Source organism: Trichosurus vulpecula, chromosome 2 (genome assembly GCF_011100635.1).
Source record: "Trichosurus vulpecula isolate mTriVul1 chromosome 2, mTriVul1.pri, whole genome shotgun sequence".
In the NCBI taxonomy this organism is placed as follows: domain Eukaryota; kingdom Metazoa; phylum Chordata; class Mammalia; order Diprotodontia; family Phalangeridae; genus Trichosurus; species Trichosurus vulpecula.
The window spans coordinates 165,860,680-165,879,852 of NC_050574.1; the positions used below are offsets into that span (position 1 = coordinate 165,860,680).

The 19,173-nt window shown below is 46.0% G+C and overlaps 1 protein-coding gene across 1 annotated transcript in view; it reads right to left on the minus strand.

Annotated features, from left to right (window-relative positions):
* Positions 1-262: 262 nt before the first annotated feature.
* The window catches only part of KIRREL3 (kirre like nephrin family adhesion molecule 3), a 198,764-nt gene continuing 179,853 nt past the window's right edge, over positions 263-19,173 (minus strand). Inside the window, exons 10-14 of the mRNA XM_036744276.1 lie at positions 16,745-16,845; positions 12,156-12,354; positions 3,546-3,655; positions 2,140-2,226; positions 263-1,540 (exon numbers count right to left, since the gene is read on the minus strand). Coding sequence (XP_036600171.1) covers positions 1,097-1,540; positions 2,140-2,226; positions 3,546-3,655; positions 12,156-12,354; positions 16,745-16,845 — 941 coding nt within the window. The 3' untranslated portion in view covers positions 263-1,096. The remainder of the gene's footprint in view (positions 1,541-2,139; positions 2,227-3,545; positions 3,656-12,155; positions 12,355-16,744; positions 16,846-19,173) is intronic.

Genomic DNA, 19,173 nt, shown 5'->3' on the forward strand with positions numbered 1-19,173 from the left:
AGACTTGGCATCACTTCTCATGGACCAGTTGCTGAGGATCTTGGAAAGAATGGAGAATGAGCAAGGGACTATCCCCCTGAACCAAATGGGGTGAGAGTCAGACTGTACTGCCATCCCATAGAGTGGAGGAGACTAAGGTATATTCCATGCCCAGATCTTCCTGTCCACTCACTCAGTATCCCGACTCTTTCTCCAAATCAGTTCCCTCTGTAATCATGCAATCATTTTCACAATACCCTGTGCCACCTTTCCATTGAAAGAATCCTGACCAGAGAAGCTCTCACACCTCTTATATTAACTCCAGTTGTGCTATAGGGGTACACAAAGCAATGGGGAGCGCAAAGAGGTTCTTTGTTACAGAAGGAGGGGGTGGGTTTTGGCAGGGGCTACTTTCAGTGCAGAATTCTCCCTCATCCTTCTCCCTCTCCATTAGCCTCCAAGTCAGGGGGTCAGCCCCTGCCTCAGAATCCAGGGATGTTGAGTCCAAAGACAGAATTGCAATAATATGGACACAAAACACTAAACAGAAATGGGGGGGGGGTGTCCCTACCAAGTTGGTTAGGGGAGTGCATCCCACTTAGGGCTGCTACTGGCTTCCCAGTCTCCAAAGTAATAGCTATGAACAGCAGGGAAAGATATGGGGTGCCTGGGGTGACAGTGTTAGGAAGAGATTCCCGATTTTCCCAAGACTGCAGAGGGGCACAGGAACAAAGAGTGGGGAAATATGGGTACCTGGGGGATAGAGCCCCAAGAGTGGACAGCAGTTTCATTAAAGCAAAGTGGTAGCTGCTACCAGTACCTGTGGGAAGGGAAGGCAGCAGAGCTGGGGTCCCTGGGAAATGGGCTGGGGGCAGGAGGTTGTCCAGCATTGGGCTCTATGCCCTCAGCTATGCTCTTTGTCCATATTTCCCATGCCATGGTCAGGGAGAGAGATTTGTGCTTGATCAGAGCTCTGAAGTGGGATGGTGGTAGGGGCATGATGCTGTCCTAGGTATCAGCTAGTCCTGGGGTCCCCTCCACGGTTTCCCACAGTCCCCTTGGACATCAGGGTGCCCTATTCTCCCTCTCCAATCCCTTTCCCATGGGTCTGGGTCCTTCAGACGTGAGTCTGCATCCTCCGCTGCAGAGGTCGGCTGGGGTCCGAGTTCTGGGAGGAGGACTGGGAGTGGTGGGAAGAAGAGGCAGAGGCCTTGCTGGCCTTGTCAAACTGCACATAGCCATCCTGCTTGCCACTGCTGCTGACGCTGCTGTCACACTGCGTGTCCAGGAAGGAGCTGCTGTCGCTGAGTGACCCTCTCTGGAACTCACGCTCACATAACTCAATGGATGAGCTGCCCATGCCCAGCACAAATCTCTGCCCGTAGTCGTAGAGTCGACTCTGGCCACTCAGGGTGCTGTAGATGTTGGTGAAGGACATGCCTGTGGGGACTCGTTGCTTTCCAGCAGGGCGTAGGTCAGGCTGGCAGCTGGAGAGGGAGATAGTGGGGGTGGAGTGGTGCTCCTTGAAGGTGTTGACACTGTAGTAGCCATTGGTGGGGTCCTAGACAGGGAAGAAGAAAAGCATGACTGTGCTGGGCTGGAGAGAACCCAACCTGGCCTTTTTTTCCTGCTTGGGTCAGCCTGTGATTTACCAGAGGATAGGTGTTCAAAGAAGAGAGAGACCAGTTTTTAAGGGGCTTTGGAAAGATGGAGACACTGTGAGGAGGGGACTGACTAGAGGGGCTCTGGAATCTAGGGCACCAAAGGCATGAAGCACATTGGCACAGCTGCTTTGTGAGTAGTCTGGGTTTAACAAATGCTGGTTGAACTGAATCATATGAGTGATATGCAAATTGAATAATCATCCTGAATACTCTGAAAAGTAAGACTAAACCCCAGAGGTACAGCAAGGAGCCCTGACACTTCAAGCTGTCTCAGTGTTTGTTAGGGTATGGTGGTATCACTTCAGTGGGGGCTTGTCCCTAGGATGGCCTTCTGCCATCTTTTTTGCCCAATGATCATTGGGGGGTCTCTTGGGCTCTCTTTGGATGTTGATGGGGTTGCATCAGCTGAATGTTGGAATCTGGAGTCTGTCTCTAATATTATTGCCCTCCATCTCTATAAATTCCCACAACAGCCTTCAGGACATTTGCTTTTTACCTTTAGGTTCTGAAATTCCTTCTCCTCCTCCTTGAGCACCTCCAGTTGCTTCAGAACGGAGTCCTGCTGGAATTCCCCTCTATCCATCTGCAATACAAAGGAGGATTTCCAGTGAAAGGGAGAGGAGAGGACATTCCCATTTTTCCCAGGGGGTAATATAGAGGCATGTTGAAGATGGTGCTTTTCCCAGCTACTTTCACCGAAGGGCAGAGAAGCTTGGATGGAATCTCAGACTATTATTTTTGCTTCTCAGTCCCAAGCTGGGAGAAGAGATAGAGGACCAGAGGGCTCTTAGGATTCTACTTGTCTTGGTTTGGGCCCTGGGGGTTACCCTCTAAACATCTGTTTTCCAATTACAGGGAAACCAAATATTGGCTATGAATCAGAACCTCTGCCCTAGTGAGTACGTGGCAAGCAATGCCAGAGATTTATGAACATGAGCTTTATTTGCCAGAAGACAGAGAATAAATAATCGGACATAAGGTTAATGATAAACCTGTGTCCCTGACGTTAATAGTAGATGCTCCATATGCTTTTGTTATATTGAATTTAGAATCACCCTGACGCATACCCTTGGTAATACACATTTCCTGTTTCTCACATTTCTCACTTGTGATGTTTGTCCAAGGTTCTGCCTATTCCGTGAACAGAGCGTCTTTCCTGCTCCCCACTCCTCCCTCTAACTGGTCTCTTCTTAAAAACTTAGGGAGGGGCAAAGACATTTCTATGCTGCCTCATCCTCCTCCCATTCAGCCCTTTCCTCTCTTCTAGGATTACTCTGACTCTTATTTGTTCTGGGATCCTTCCTGCTCCCTCATCCACAGAAAATCCTTCTAGAGAACCCACGTGAGGGTGGGTGTGGGGAGGGAAAGACACAATGGGGTGGGTTTGGAGTTCCCCACTGCAAGAGCACATCCGTTGACCTTCCTAGGGAATGTAGGGGTATCCTGAAGGTGGGGAGCTCAAGTGGGAGGTGATCAGGATTGGAAGCTGGCCTTGTCCACATCCCTAGGGACACCATCTGTGGGCTTTCCTGCCAGTCCTAGCACTTACCTAGAGAAACATGAAGTTACCACTGAAGTCTGGGCTTGTCCTTTCCTTGCCTCAGGGGGCAATTGGATATTTTCTTAGAGGTCTATGAAAGAATTTCTTTCTTTTTTTTTTTTTTCTGGAGTTGAGGTTGCAGAGAAAAGGGGGGAGAGTACAGAAGTGACCTTGGGCTGAGCCCCTGGACCAGCTGCTGTATCAGGCCTTGTGGTGATTTGCTCTGATTGGCTATAAAAGGGGGTGGGACATGTTCTCTACTTGTTGAGTTGAACTGTTAACTAGTATGTCCCTCATGCCCAGAACCTTGAGGAGGTCAGCGTATGTGGGGATCAACAAGGAGCAAGAGACAACATCTTTACCATCAGCTGCTTGATGGTGGGGTGCTCCTCAGCGTCTCTCCCAGAGGCGGGCTCCTTGTGGACGATCTCCACTCGGATGTCATTTTTTGCGGACACAACACCTTTCAGATCTGAGCAGAGAATGGGAAAGGACAGAGGCTAAAACCACTCCCACCCTGCCCTCCACTCCTCTGTAGGGAGCCATTCCTGTCATAGGCCTTTATTCTTGGGATCTGTCCCTATTCCCAATGGCCCCAAATGGGGGGCCCCTGGGCAAAGCACCCTCTGTCCAGCTGCTCTTCAATCTACATTTTGAGAGGACTAATGAGCAAATAGCCCTGACTTGAAAATGTAGAGCTGTTGTTTCTGGATATCTGGGTTCCTAGCATTTGAACTACATGATCCCCAAGTTAAAGAGCACAGAGCATATTTTAGGGTCCTCCAGACTTTAGTACTTAAGAGGGGGATTACAATAACAGCACTTACACGGCCCTTGAAGGCTTGCAAAGCACATTACAAATACTATGGGAGATAGGTGTTATCATTCTTCCCAGTTTATAGATGAGGCAAATGAGGTTAAGTGACTTACCAAGCGTCACACAGCTAGTTAAGTAAGTGTTTGAAGCTGGATTTGGACTGAGATTTTTCTGATTCCAAAGTTTATTATTTTAGTGCCTGGCACATACTAGACACTTAATAAATGCTTACTGACTGACAGAATCCAAGTTCAGAATTCTCTCTACCTAGCTGCCTCTAGGTATCTCATGGCCTTCCTAGTTCAAGAAGCTTACTGTTGGGGAATTTGACCTATTGGTTCTTTTCTACCTCCAATGAAACCCTCTTGGGGCATGCATCGGCTTCAGCTTTTCTGCCTTCTACTCCTCCTGGCTGACTTAACGTCTTTGTTATTTGCCTTCACACAGTGGCTGCAGTCTTCAGGTTTGTGGTCACTTCAATCATCAAACCTGTTCACTTTTCCTCATGCACTGGGTGATGAAGGGACCCTTCCTTTATTGGCAATTGAATGATGTTACTACTGGAAGCCTAAAATAATCGTGCACTATAAAACTGTGAGGCTAGGGAAAGGGTGGGGAGCTGGCAGCTGGGCTAGGACAGGTGTGAAATGCTAATTGGGCTCAGCTGGTATTAAGTCAGTCCCTCTGTAAGTGGACTGAGAGGGAGAGGCAAACTCTCTGTAAGTGGGGACTTGGTGGGAGGAATAACAATGGGCCTGAGTTTTGAAGTCAGAAATGAAAAGGAGTCAGTTTTAGGAGTTGGCTAGGGGCAGTTATGTCTGGTTCCATCTCCAGGAATCCTAGCAGCTGACCAGATGGTGAGGCTAGGCTTAGATGCTCAAGAAGCCAAAGGCCAAGGAACAGCCTGCTTTACAGGTTAGGGAATATGGTCAAGGCAGGATTAAGAGTGGGAACAGACACGTAGAGACAGGGTCAGGTTAGCCCTGGAAAATTGTGTCAGCCACCAAGGGCTAGATTCTAGATAACTTAAGATAAAATGCGTGTACCCCTTTATGTGTTGTCTTTTCCCTTTAGAATGTAAACTTCTTGAGGGCAGGCATTATCTTGTTTGCTTATACTTGAAAGGACAGCTTCCCCTCCCTCCTTCCCTCCCTCCGGCTTATCTACTTAGTTAATTGTTTGATTTTACTTTCTTCCTTTGATAGTTATTTATGTTTAAAGATCTAACATTTTTTTTTCAGGTGAATAGAACAGTGTTTTCCAGCTATTGATCTCTGGCAAATTTTATTTTAGCAATTTGTAAACCTCTTACTACTAAAGTTCCTTTACCTTTAAGAGGCAGCTAGCTGGCACAGTCGCTAGAGTACTGGGCCTGGAGTCAGGAAGACCTGAGTTTGAATGTGACCGTAGATCCTTACTGGCTATGTGACCCTGGGAATGTCATTTAACCACTATTTGCCTCAGTTTCCTCAACTGTAAAATGGGGAAAATAACAGGGCCTACTCGTAATGCTTAACCCAGTGCCTCTCTATAGTAGCCTCTATATAAATTCCCCTTGTTTCTTAAAACCTACAAACATAACTTGGCTTGAGCCTTGGGGAGTTCCCACTCAACACGGCTGAGCAGTCAGAGGTAAAGAATTTAGATTATTTTACTGGTAGAGGCACAGTCTGGATTGGGAAATATTGCCTTTGAGATTAGGTGGGGCTTGGTGGCCCAGTGACAAGAGGAAGAAGCCGGGAACCCAATAGTTCTGTGGCAGCTTGAACCCATTAGAAGGAGAGTAAGAGAAAACTTCAGGTTGGGTGAGTTTTTAGGTGCAGCTCCAAATGTTTGAGACTCTTTCCAGTCTTGGTTCCTACATTTTTGCTTCCATTTTTTTGCCTTCACACATGCTTGTAAAGCCTTCCTCATCTCTGACCATCTCCTGCCTCCTTTCTGCCAATCAGTGCATGTTGGATCCTTCAAAACTGCTCCACACTCACTCTGTGGGGAAAGCCCTCTCAGGTGATCTTCTCTGGGCTTGTAAAACTCCATTCACAGAATCAGGGAATATTAGAATGGAAAGAGTCCGTTAGAATGTCATTTAGTCTAACCTTCCACCCAATGCAGGAATATCTTCTATAACATCCCTGGCAGGTGGTAATTCATTCTTAACCTGAACACTCCTAGTGATGAGGTTGCTACTTTACCTGGCAACCCATTCTATTTTCAGAAAAGGAATTGTTTGAAAATTCCTTCTTCTAGTGAGCCCAGTTTTTTTTTTTTATAAGTTCTTCTCATTGGTTTAGAACTTCTATTCTTTGGAGATGGCACAGAGTAATTCTCTTTTCAGTGACTTAATAGAAGATAATTATCATGTATGGCTCTCTTTCTCTACTGCAAACACTTCCCTCTCCCCCAAGTCTTCTTTCTGGGTGAAAAATTTCCAGTTCCTTCAACAACTTACTTCCAAATATTCCTTTTGGCCACTTATATGGATATGTTGCCATATAATTGCATAGGGTTTGTACTTGTTGGTATACATTCCTTGCATTTTTTCTTTAGGACCCTTTCAAGTGTGTGTGTTTGTCTAGTTTCTCCTGTTGGGCTGGAAACGCTCAAGGACAAAGAGCAAAAAGAGCAACTCTTCCCCTCCCCTCCTTTTTCCTCCTCCTCCTCTTCTTTTTCCTCCTCTTCCTCCTCCTGTTTGCTTTGCATCTCTGCCTAGCAAACAGGGCAGGGCTTTATACACAGAAGGAAATTAATTGAAAATGTTGGGGTGACTGACCATATTGTGATCAAAGTCCCATGTTTACTTCTCTTCCAACCGCAGGACCTACTCAAAGTTGAGTGGTCCAATTCTGGTTGTATTCTCACCCACCCACCCTGACCCTGAGAAGATCCCAGATTCCCTGCTCCTCCATACTTCTCTGGGAACGGGCACAGCAGAAGGCCACAATGGTTGCCATGAGGACAAGGAAGGCCACACCGGCTCCCACTGCTACCCCAATGATGACAGACATTGGCACGGACTCTGCAGGAAAAAAGAAAGCCCCTATTATGGTGGTGGTGTTGGGACACTCAGCTCAGTTACTCCTTATAATTAATTCTTCCCTACCACTGTTGGTGTGAGTAGAGCTCCTCACAGGTTGAAGAGGGGGCCACACTTAGACAGACCTCTCTCTTTCCTGGGAAACGGAGACTGGGTAGACTACAGTAAAGTCCCACCTCGGTCAGACTGATCTAGGACTCCTAGTGGTAAGGGGGGTACTGAGGGAGGGAAGTGGTATGAAGGTGACAGGAGGAACTGAAGAGGGGATTGGGACTGGTGGGAGAGGACTAGCAGGTACAAACATTGTGGGGTAAAGGCAGACGTGCTGAAGGAAGTGGGAGCAAAGGGACAGGAACTAGTCACTGGTAGGAGAAGAGTTCTGGAAGGCAGAAGGTGAGGAATGATTGGGGCAAAGGAGGATGCACAAATAAGATGTTCAGAGAATCTGCCTGGATGGGAGAAAATCATCAGTTCGTTTTTGTTTGTCTGTCTTGGGAAAGAGCTTAACAGTCTCTGCCCTTGGTGACTCAGAAACCTCTGCCAAGCTTCCAGGGGGCACAGAATGGATGGACAAATGGATGCATGGGCAGTGTAGCTTAGTGGGAGAGCCTTTTGGAGAATTTCATAGCTGAGTCATCTTCAATAAATGCAGCCAAACCTCTCCAGGAGAGATAAGTAGAGGTGCATGGGTCAGGGTCAGGGTTCTTAACCAGTGATAGGTTGTTCTCTGTGGACCTTGAGCCCACAAGGAGGGACCAGGGACAACAGGGCAATGTGATAACTTTCAAGAAGCAAGGGAGACATTCCCCCTCATTCCAAAGGAGACACTTCTCCTCTTTTCTGTTTTACCTAGCCCTGTTTTTCAATCTAAACTGGTCTTCTGAACTCCCTGCTATTCTCTCTACTGGTCTGTCGAGTTCTCCTTGTGACATCTCTGCCACTTGCATTCTGACCTGACTCAAGTGAGAAGGCATCTAGCCCTTTCCTTCCCTGGGGGACTAGACTGGGGGAGCTGTGAGGAGCAGAGAGTGGATCACTGACCATATTCTCCTTTTGGGAAATCTTGGCCAGTAATCTCTCCAGGGCCCAAGGCTCACCCAATCTAGGTGAACCAGCAATGTGTCAACTCATCAGGCACTCAATCGGTGAATGTTAGAGGGGGAAGGGCCCTTAGGGAAAATCTAATTTGATCTCCTTCCCTGGATTATGAAATTTAAACCCCAAGAAGGGAGACTTGTTCAAGATCTTACAGCCTGTTAGTGGCAGTTCAGGGTTTTCTGAATGACAGCTCCTAACTCTTCTCATTATGCCATGCTGTCCCTTGATCATCTCACTAGGACACGACGTGGGATAGCAGGTAAAGATCCTGAAGAGTGAAAGTGGTTTGGTGTCTATGTCTGGCCTGATTCAGAGATTCCAGCAGTCGGGATCTCAGTCTTCCCCTAGCTTTTCCAATCCTCTCCAATCCTCCACCTTGGTAGTGTATGTTCAATAAGGCAGACAAGGCCACAGGGCAATCATATTTTCTGCAGAAGTCTCCCCCTCGCCGACCCCAAGAGCAAAGAGAGATAATAGTGGCCTAAGGTCCTGAGACTCTGGATGGGTAGCTGGCATACTGGGAATCTGCCCATGTAGACTATTTGGATCATCTAATCCTGATGTCCAGGGCCCTCTTTTTGTGGCTCCCCAATGGGTAGGTGGAGGGAAAGATGGGAGAAATGGGGAAAAATGATTTCCTGCTTCAATCTTTTTTTCTACCTGGAGTTAGGAGTCCTTGCAATGAGAAGGGGGAGTTAGAGGAGTTGGGGATGACTCTTAGCAGACAGATGGAAAATGAAGACAGGTAGGAGATACTTTTCTATTCCGCCAATGGAAGCTCTCTGAAGGGGTGTCAGTGAGAATAGTATCCTATGGGTCACGACCCAATAGTAAGAGGAAGATACTACTGTTTAACCTCTGCCTGGCTTCCAATGGCTCTCTGGGGCTGGTACCAATGCCCTTGGAAGTGTGCATGGGGCACTTAACAGAGAATAAGTTGGCTCTGAGAACTGGTCTGGTCTAGGAGAAATACAATCCAACAAATGCTTACTGGGCTGGGCAGACACTGGAAAGAGGCCTAGGTTTTTGGTCAGAAGAACTGGGTTTGAGAGCCAGCCCCCTTCCTAATGTAATATTGGGCAAGTCACTTAAAACTCTCTTGAGCCCTGATTTCCTTACCTAAAAAGGGGATACTGTTTGTATTATCTACCTTCCAGGGTTGTTGTAAAGATTAAATGAGATCCTGCAAATATGGGCTTTTTAAACTACAAGTCCCTGAGTGTTAGTTATTAAATACAAGAAGGTAGAGATAGGGTAGGAAGAGGTTCAAGCTTCACACGCATGGTAACTGGAGAACCCAGCACTTCCCCAAGTCCTGCTGAGGCTGAGGTGGCAGGATCTCTTTGGGGCCAAGGTGGTTGATAGGATCTATAAGAGGATAGGGCATAGAGGTGCCCAGGACACCAGCACAATTCCTGTGAGGCCAGTGGGGCTAAAGCTTCTTGTCATCTGTCTGGGCTCTGATTTCCTTTTTAGGTTTTGTACCAAGCCTCTACCCACTATGCCTCCCTCATCTTGTTCCTGCCTGGCACTAGAGCAGAACCCATCCAAGCATGGGAAGTTTGCTATCAAATTTGTTGTCAGGTGACTGGAGAGATGGGCACTGCCCAGTGACCTAAACCTGACTATAAGATGCCCAATATCAGGCAGGTGATCCCCAGGTAAGAGGGCACAGACATTCAGCACACACTAGGGGTGGAGATGGCAGGACCCTGAGCATCCCAGCAAGTGACAGGCAAGTGGTTGCTAACTAGAAGAGGTCAGAGGACTTCTGGGAGTCCAGGACAGACAGAAGGCTAGGGCAAGGGGAGTGATACCCAGGGGCACAGAGGGTGCCAAAGGGGGCAGAGCTGCTCCTCAGAGCATGAGCAGCAGGCCCTGGATGAGAAGGACAGTAGGGGGTGAAGGCAGTGTGACAACTCAAGGGCCGGGCCTGCTCTCAAGCACTGACGAGATCAGGTACCCAGGGTTCCTGTTCTGACCCATGTTGGGGCGAAGAAGGAGGATCATTGCGGAGCCTCCATTCCTGCTTCCTTGGTACAAGTTGCAAAAGTTCTCCCTACATTGTGGGAGTAGTCAGTCTGGGGCCTGCAGAAGCCTCCATCTCCTCTTGGGTTTCCTCCCCACCTACTCGACCGGCCCTTCCCACCCCTTCCCTGGGCAGCTCCTTTCATACCTGCTTCCAGCCCAGCTCCCGACTTCATTTCCGTACCTGTTTGGAAATAAAGCAAGTGTCCACAGCTGGGCCGGGGTGGGGGTGAGGGGCGAGCTAGCTGGGAGGGCCTTGGTGAATGCTGGAAGGGAACGCTCTTCCTAATTATAACTCCTAGACCACCCAACAGGCTCAGCCCTGCAGAGTCGAATTTAGAATTTATTCAGCCAGAGTTAGAGACACCAAAGGGGGAACGAGGTGAGTGGGGGTGAGAAAAGCAACAAAGGCTGGGGACAGGGGTAGAGGGCTAAGAGGGGAGAGAAGCAAGGACTGAACATTAGGGGGACACGCAGGAAGAAGCTAAGGGGCTTTGGGATGACATGTAGATGATGTCATGCAAATTATGTGCCAATAATCATGTAAACTAGAACTATTATTAGGAGAATGGATGCCAGGAGACAAGCATGATGGCATTGAGTATCAGAAGAACCTATCTCAGGCTCCTAACAAATTAGGGATTTCCTATCTGGGTCTGGGAGCCCAGAGCTGGGGAATAAAGTAGAAATGGCCAGGACTCAGGGTCATGGTCTAATCCCAACCACTCTGCCTTTTTACCCAATATCATCCTTTCAAGGAAGTCAGGGTCAGGACCAGGGCCAGCCCATTCAGCTTGGACCACCTACAGGGCATTTCTTCTGGGGTTGGGGGGAAGGGAGAATCCTGAACTTTTCTTAGTGGGAGAGAGCAGTTGTAGCTTGAAACTCTGGAAAGTGGTTATACGACTTAGCCTCTAAGTGATTAGCTGGGACCAGTTGGCAGAAACTGAGTCTGAATTGTCCCCAGGCATCTCACTTCCTGCCCCCCTGTTGTCTAGCGGGAGTTCTGGACACGATGCTTTTTCAGAGTACCTAGCTATGACTGCATCCCTAACTGGCATCTGGAAGAACCCACTCACTCTGGAGTTTGGCTTCAGCTCTTAGGGTTCAGCTAGAACCACCTTTGCACTGCTTGGGCATCTCAGAGATAGCACCTAACCTGGAGCTATTCCCTGTCCCCCTGTCACTGGAGAGCTGACTGCAGCTGCCTCTGGAGCTTTTCTGGTCCTAGAACTAGGATTACCTAAACATCTGGGTCATAAATGGGGAGTGGGGACTCATCTTCCTCTTCCTTTCCCCCTTGCCTTCCTTCTAGCTTGGCTGCCCTATACCTACCCATTTAGCACAAGCCCTTGGTCCTTTCAGCTGGCATATCTAATTCTATGTTCATGGAAAACTTCAGACAGCTTTTACAGAGAAGGGTTCTTTCCTGCCCATTCACCCTGGTTGGGTATCCTCTGGTAACTCTCATTGAGCTGGGCTATCTTTCCTGTTTTCTTTCTGGCAGACAGATCCAGGGTTCGTATCATACCAACACCCTCTCTGCCACCTCGTGGCCACTCCTAGGCCCTAGATTGCTCCCCTTAAGCATAGGGCCACCCACAATGGTCCAAATAGGGGTATTTGACTGGGGATCTTTGTAAAAATGGGAGAAGGAACAGAGCGGTTCAAGCTGCTACTATTTGGCTGCTGCTTGGCCTGCTTTGAGGAAGCTGACTCAGTCTTGCACAGTGGGCCAATAACCTTTCTCAAGGATATACATGAAAGTCAGGAAGTGAACCTGAGTCCTGTTATCTTGCTCTTTGCTATGGGCCAAAGCCTCCACTTTTGCCAAACTATTCTATACTTGAAGACCTTTTCTGTCTCTCCATGATACTGGTAGAATTTTGCCTCAGGTTTTCCAATTTTCCAGCAGACTTCCCTACCCAGCCCTGAGACAGGGACCCTCCAGCCAGATTCTCCTCTCCCCTTATCAACTTCCTTAGCAGCGCCCACCTTGCTCCTTGAGTCGTATTATCTCTGTATCAGAGCCAAAGCTATTCCAGGCTGTGCAGTTATAGATGGTCTGGAAGTCAGCCCGAACGATGTTGCTGATGGTTAGTGTAGAGATGACACCCTCTTCAGTGCTGACAGTCTCAACTGTGTAACGTCCTGAGGTCCCTGACTCGAGGACATTCTCCTTCCAGGACCAGGCCTGGGAAGGGGGAAAAAGATAAAGATCAGTCACTGATGCCATCTTAAGCAGGAGGGCAACACCCTTACCTTCTACCTTGAGCCCCAAGTTTATAAGTTTTTTTTATACATGCATACAGAAAGTCAAGAGTCTGAGAGAGGGCTACTTCAGAAGGCACGAGGAAGCCCTAGTTTGTGTACTTTACCATACTGGGAAGGGAGCCACAGCTGCTTAAGCTCCTTGACATTTGGCCTATCTGCTTTGGGGAAACTGTCTGACTTCAACAGAAACATGTACCTACAGGAATAGATCTTACAAATGCACTAACATGGGTATACACCATTACACACTTATATAAAGAGAGACAGAGTCATTTTCATGTAAACACACACATATTCATTCTAGATAGCTCTATGGAGGAATGCCACCCTTTAGAGTGTGTTCTGAATGGGAACCCACGTTTGCTTGTGTGTAGAAGTCTTGGTACCTGTATGTGGCCATTGTATCATAGATCTAGAAATTCAAGGGGCCTATACAATCCCCTCCTTGTACAGATGGGGAAACCAAGGCCAAGAATGGTAAAGCCTCTTGCTCAAGGTCACACAGGTAAAAAGTGGCAGTTTGAATTTGAACTCAGGTCGCTTGATTCAGAAGCTACTGTTCTTTCCACCACACTGTGTTTCCTGGGGATGAAATTATACAGACCTGTATGTAGAAGATGAGAGTTATGACATCATGGACATGAGTGCTTAGGGGTACTGATGAATGGAGGGGTAAATAAGTGTGTAGAAATGTGTGTGTGTGTGTGTGTGTGTGTGTGTGTGTGTGTATGCATGAGTGCATGCGTGTAGAATTTGAAGGTATAGGAGTGTAACCACTCATTGCCTAGATTCTGGTACATGTCAGAATGTACGTGAAGGACAATGGTAAAGTGTGTACAAGAATAGGCAGGGTGTGTGTTTAACAGTACGATTGTGCAGGATTATAGAAGGTTATAGCTGGAAAAGTAATCAGCTGATACAGGATCTTTAACCTTTTTTGTGTCATGGACCGCCGTGGCAGCCTACGGACCCCTTCTCAGAATATTATTTTTAAATGCATAAAATGAAATACATAGGATTACAAATGAAATGTAATTATATTGAAAACAGTTACCAAAATAGTAAAAAAAAAATAGTTCATGGAGGGCAGGTTAAGAACCCCTCATCTAGTCATCTAGTCCAATCCCTTCATTGTATGAATGAGGGAGATGAGGCCCAGAGGTTAAATGACTTGTCCAAGGCTGCAAAGCTAATGAGTGCTGGATTCCACCTAGAACCTGGAGTCTAGTGATCCTTCCCTGATACCAGTGGCTCTCCCCACATGACAGTAGTTATACTATTAGTACCTACTGATTGAAGGAAACTATCTGATGACAAAAGCAGTACCATTCAGTAGTGCTTCGAAGTACTTTGTAGCTACATAAAGACCAAAATCACAGCTCTAGATACACAAGTGGATTTGTCAACCCTCTGAAATAACCCTCTGGCCTCTCCTCACCCACGGGGTTCCTTGGCTATGTTGTCCCTTGGTTTCTGTAGCTGTACCAGCAATACAGTGTTTACTTTTATAAAAAGCACCTTCACACATATTTCCTGCAACCCCTGATAAAGGAACTAGATGAACGAGACTCTGGCAGCCCCAGCTCTTGCAGCCTGGATGTTTAATTTGGTGTGGAGAGCGTCTACTCATGTTCAGGCTTGGCAAGCTGGTCCAGTGTTGGATGGTATGGCTGTTCTCCAGGAACCACATCAGCTAAGTTCTGAGAGGCTCAGAACCAGGAGAGACATAGAAGTTTTTAAGTCATAGCATCTCAGAGAGATTATCTGCTGAGGTGTAAAGGGGGTTATGATTTTTGTGCCCATGTGGATAGAGGTTTAAAAAGGTGACGAAAATCATTCGTTCTTGGAGTATTCCATTACAAATGTTTGGGGTGGGGTGGGATCTTAACATTGAAAAAAAATCGTCATGGACACAGAATGATGTTTTAAATCAGAATGATGTTTCTTTTCCATAAATCTGATAAGTAAACTATTCCTTGCTCTCCCAAATTACTTATAGTATCAGCTTTTACTCCTAAATCATGAACCCATTTTGACTTTATTCTGGTATATGGTGTAAGATATTGGTCTATGCCTAGTTTCTGCCCTACCATTTTCCAATTTTTCCAACGGTTTTTGTGAAATAGTGAATTATTAGCCCAGAAGCTGGCCTCTCTGGGTTTATCAAAGAGTAGATTGCTATAGTTGTTGACTTCTCTATCTTGTATTCCTATCCTATTCCCCTGATCCACACCTCTGTTTCTTAGCCAGTACCAGGTAGTTTTGATGACTGCTGCTCTGTAGTACAGTTTAATATCTGGTATGGCTAGACCACCTTCTCTAGCATTTCTTTTCATTAATACCCTAGATATTCTAGACCTCTTGTTTCATGACCCAACAAGAGATAGAGAGCATTACAAAATGCAAAATGGATAATTTTGATTATGTTAAATTGAAATGTTTTTGTACAAAAAAAGCCAATGCAACAAAAATTAGGAGGGAAGCAGAAAATTGGGAGAAAATCTTTACAACTAGTATCTCTGATAAAGGCCTCATTTCTAAAATATACAGGGAACTGAGCCAAATATATAGGAATACAAGTCATTTCCCAATTGAGAAATGGTCAAAGGATATGAACAGGCAGTTTTCAGAGGAAGAAATTAAAGCTATCTATAGGCATATGAAAAAATGCTCTGGATCACTACTGATTAGAGAAATGCAAATCAAAACAACTCTTAGATACCACATCTCTTCTGTCAGATTGGCTAAAATAACAAAGCAGGAGGATGACAAATGCTGGAGAGGATGTGGGAAAATTGGAACGTTGTTACATTGCTAGTGGAGTTGTGAGATGATCCAGCCATTTTGGAGAGTAATTTGGAACTACGCCCAAAGGGCCATAGGAATGTTCATACCCTTTGACCCAGCAATACCACTTCTAGGGTTGTATCCCAAAGAAATCACACAAGAGGGAAAGGGACCCATATGTACAAAAATATTTATAGTGGCTCTTTTTGTGGTAGCCAAGAATTGGAAATTAAAGGGATGCCCATCAATTGGGGAATGGCTGAACAAGCTGTGGTATATGAAGGTAATGGAATACTATTGTGCCATAAGAAATGGGGATGATACGGACTTTGTAACAACCTGGAAAAACCTACACGACATAATGCTGAGTGAGCGGAGCAGAGCCAGGAGAACATTGTACACAACCACAGATATATGGATTCCGTGAGGACCAACCCTGACAGACTTCACTCTTCTCAGCAACACAAGGTGCAAGGACAACTCCAAGGGACTCACGATGGAGAATGCTATCTACATCCAGAGAAAGAACTGTGAAGTTTGAATGCAGATTGAGGCACACTAGATGCTCGCCTTTTTTTCTTCTCTTTTGTTTTTGTTTTTGGGTTTTTTTTTTGGTTCTGTTTCTTCTTTCTCATGATTCATTCCATTGGTCATAATTCTTCTCCACAACTTGACTAGTGTATAAATTAATTCAATGCGAAGTTATACATGGTAGTTATATGAGATTCCATGCCATCTTGGGGAGGGAGAAGGGAGGGAGGGAGGGAGGGGAGAAAATCTGGAACTCAAAATTATGTAGAACCGTGTATTGTAAACTAAAGATAAAAAAAAAAAGAATGATGTTTCAAATAATTGAAGGAAATGCCAATTTTCAGTGGGAAGTCAGTGAAAATAAAGATATATATATATATATATACACACACACACATATATATACATATATATTGGCCAATCCAAGTATATTCACTGCTTGAAATCTATCCACAAAGTCCAAGTACCCCAGGTTAAGAACATCCATGGTGCATTATGGGTGAAAAAGAATTTTATGGCTTAGCAGACTTTTGCTAATAGTTCCCACTTGTTTCTTTGGGAAAATGCCCACTAAGTTGGAAACAACTGACCAAGTCATTAGTAAGTTAGAGATTAGCTGTCTCATTTTAGCTTAACAACAACCCTCTGAAACAGATAGGGCAGGTTTATTGCTATCTTGCAGATGAGGAAGCTCAAGTCAAGAGACCTTACTTGACATGTGCAATGTCACACGACTAGTTAGGAGTAAATCTTGGACCAGGTCTTGATTGAATGTAAATGGGTAGAGACTATTGTATTTTTGCCTTTGAATCTATGCCCAGGGCCTGGCTCATAGTAGTCACTTGACAGATGTGGATTGAGTTATTCTCACTTCTGGTCCAGTCTTTTTCCCTAGTCCTCATTTTGTGCGTATGCGTTTCCATCTGACCCTCCCTGCTCCAGTGTGGCATGGGCCAGGGAGAAGCAACGGTCATCCGGCTAAGTTTACTCACGATTCGGTCTGGTGGAGGGGTGCTCCGGATAAAGCACTTGATTTGCCCTTTCTCGCCATGCAAGGCATGCTGGGTCTGGGTGCTGGAGATGATGGGCGGCCCTACGGGGAGAGATACCAACACATGTTAGGGAGAGTGAGTTTCTTCCACTCTTCATACCCCCATCCCTATTGATCACAAATTCTCAGAATGCATCTGCTAGGGATTTGGAGATGAATATGTGGCAGCAGAGGTAGAGAAAGAGAAGGAAGAACAGTCAGGGAAGGAGTCAAACCTATTCTTATTCGTCTGGGTCTTTGAGGAACACCAACGCCTCTCTAAAATGTTTTTCAAACTGTCTTAGAGCGCTGTGAGGTTAAGTCAAGCCAGGGTTGTGTAGCTAGGCCAGCACGTGTCAAAGGTGGGACTTGAACCCAGGTCGTCCTGGCTCTGAGGACTGTGCTGTATTCACTATGGTCACTGTGCACTCCTCAATAGCCCTCTTTGTCACTAATGTTTCCTTTGATGTGGTCCAGCCCCTTCAACTAATGCCATTCTGAAGATAGCCAGCAGGGGGAGCTCTTGCCTAACACAAACAGCATCCTCTCCCTGAAACCTGCTGGTCAGAAGAGGGTGGATCCTGCCAGATCTCCCTGATAACCTGGACTGGTGGAGCCATTGGGGCACTTGGGCTTCCAACTCCTCCTAAACGGTCCCATGTAGATAATCTGAATAGTTCACATTCATCTAATGCTTTCAATTAAAAAAATTCCCCTTAAGCCATAACCTTGAGAGGTAGTGGCAGCATTATTATTTCCAATTTACAGACGAGGACACTGAGGGTAAAGTAACTTTCCCAGGCACACAACAAGTAAGTGGTAGAGTCAGAACTTGAACCTGGGTCTTCTGATTCTAAGTCCCGCACTCTTTCCTCTTTATACAATGTTAAGAATTTGTCTAAATTATCCTATCAATAATTTACAAATTGATACAAAATTATCTAAATGATAGCTACTATTTAAATACTACTTAAAGGTTTGCAAAGTACTTTACAAATATTGCCTCATTTTATCCTCACAGCAACTCTGGGAAGTAGGTATTATTATTATCCCCATATTTACAGATGAGGAAACTGAGGCCGGCAGAGGTCAGGTGACTCACCTAGGGCCATACAGGTAGTGTCTGAGGCTAGATTTGAATTCAGGTCTTCCTGTCTCACAGTCTGGTACTCTCAGCACTGTGCTTTGAGCTGCTCCAAGCACAGGCAATAGAACATGATTCTACAACTACTGTTAGCCTTATCCCACCCAGTTGTAGCCCCTGAAATCACTCTGGCAGTCTGCCTTCTCTGTGGCATCTGTTTCATATGTGTCTGCCCTGTTTTCTCCTTCCTCTTCCCACAGAAAAGCAGTACAAAGAGTGCTTGGAAAGGCCACCCAGTCAACAATTTTTCCTGTCAGGGAGTTCTTCCTTAGAGCTTATCTAAGTCTTTCATGCTGCAGGGTGAACCTATTACTTCCAGGTCAGACTGCGGTGGTGGTATGGCTGGCTGAAAGCAGCAGCTGTGATGATTCTCTAACAGCCTTTGAAAACCTGAAGATGTTTATTGCCCAGATATCTCCTATTATTGGGTGTTATTTAGGTATTTTGGATGCTGGTTAACGAGTAATTCATTTTGGCTGTGTAATGAGTTTCCAACCCATGAATACCTGATATCTAAATGTACTTAATTCAAAAAAGGGCTGCCTTAGCTGGGGACTGCCTCTTTGTTGGAGTGACCACAGGGCTTCCTCTTTGCCTTTGGGGCTGTTGCTTCTCAGCCACTGTGGCCTTGGGGGATTTCTCTCCCCTATGCTTTCCTAAATGTTTGGGACTCACAGGATGCTTTCTATGGATGTTGTGGCCAGGGCAAGAGTAGAGGAAAGGGAATGTCTGTTTCCATTGCTTGGAGTCCTAAATTGGACCTTGGAATGAGCTTTCCAACAGAAGCAAAGTTATAAATAGTGATTAGGTTCTACAGTATCTCTGATACCTTATGGAGCAAAGAGGGTTTTGTGAGCTAGCCTGGGAACCTAACCACCATTTATAGTATTGCTGTTATATAGATGGTGTCCTAGGCAAACATACTACAAAGTCCTCTAAACTGACTTACAAACTTTTGGAACACAATCCTTTGGTAAATCGGGGACTTCCTGCGTAGGTAATAACGCAATACCCAAATGCCAGGGTTGGCCGACCCCACCTGGTGGATTGAAGTGACTCCCAAGGCTGCTTCCTTATGAAACAGAGGGCTCACAGGCCTACCTAAGGAGAAGCTGGGCTGTCGCCCAGTACCTCGGACAGTGCCTGACACAAAGGTAAGAGTTAAATGTTTATTGAATTTAGTCAAGGTGCTTTTGGCTGGGAAAACAATCAGAAGTTACCAGTCATTAGGGGAAGGGGACAGGCAG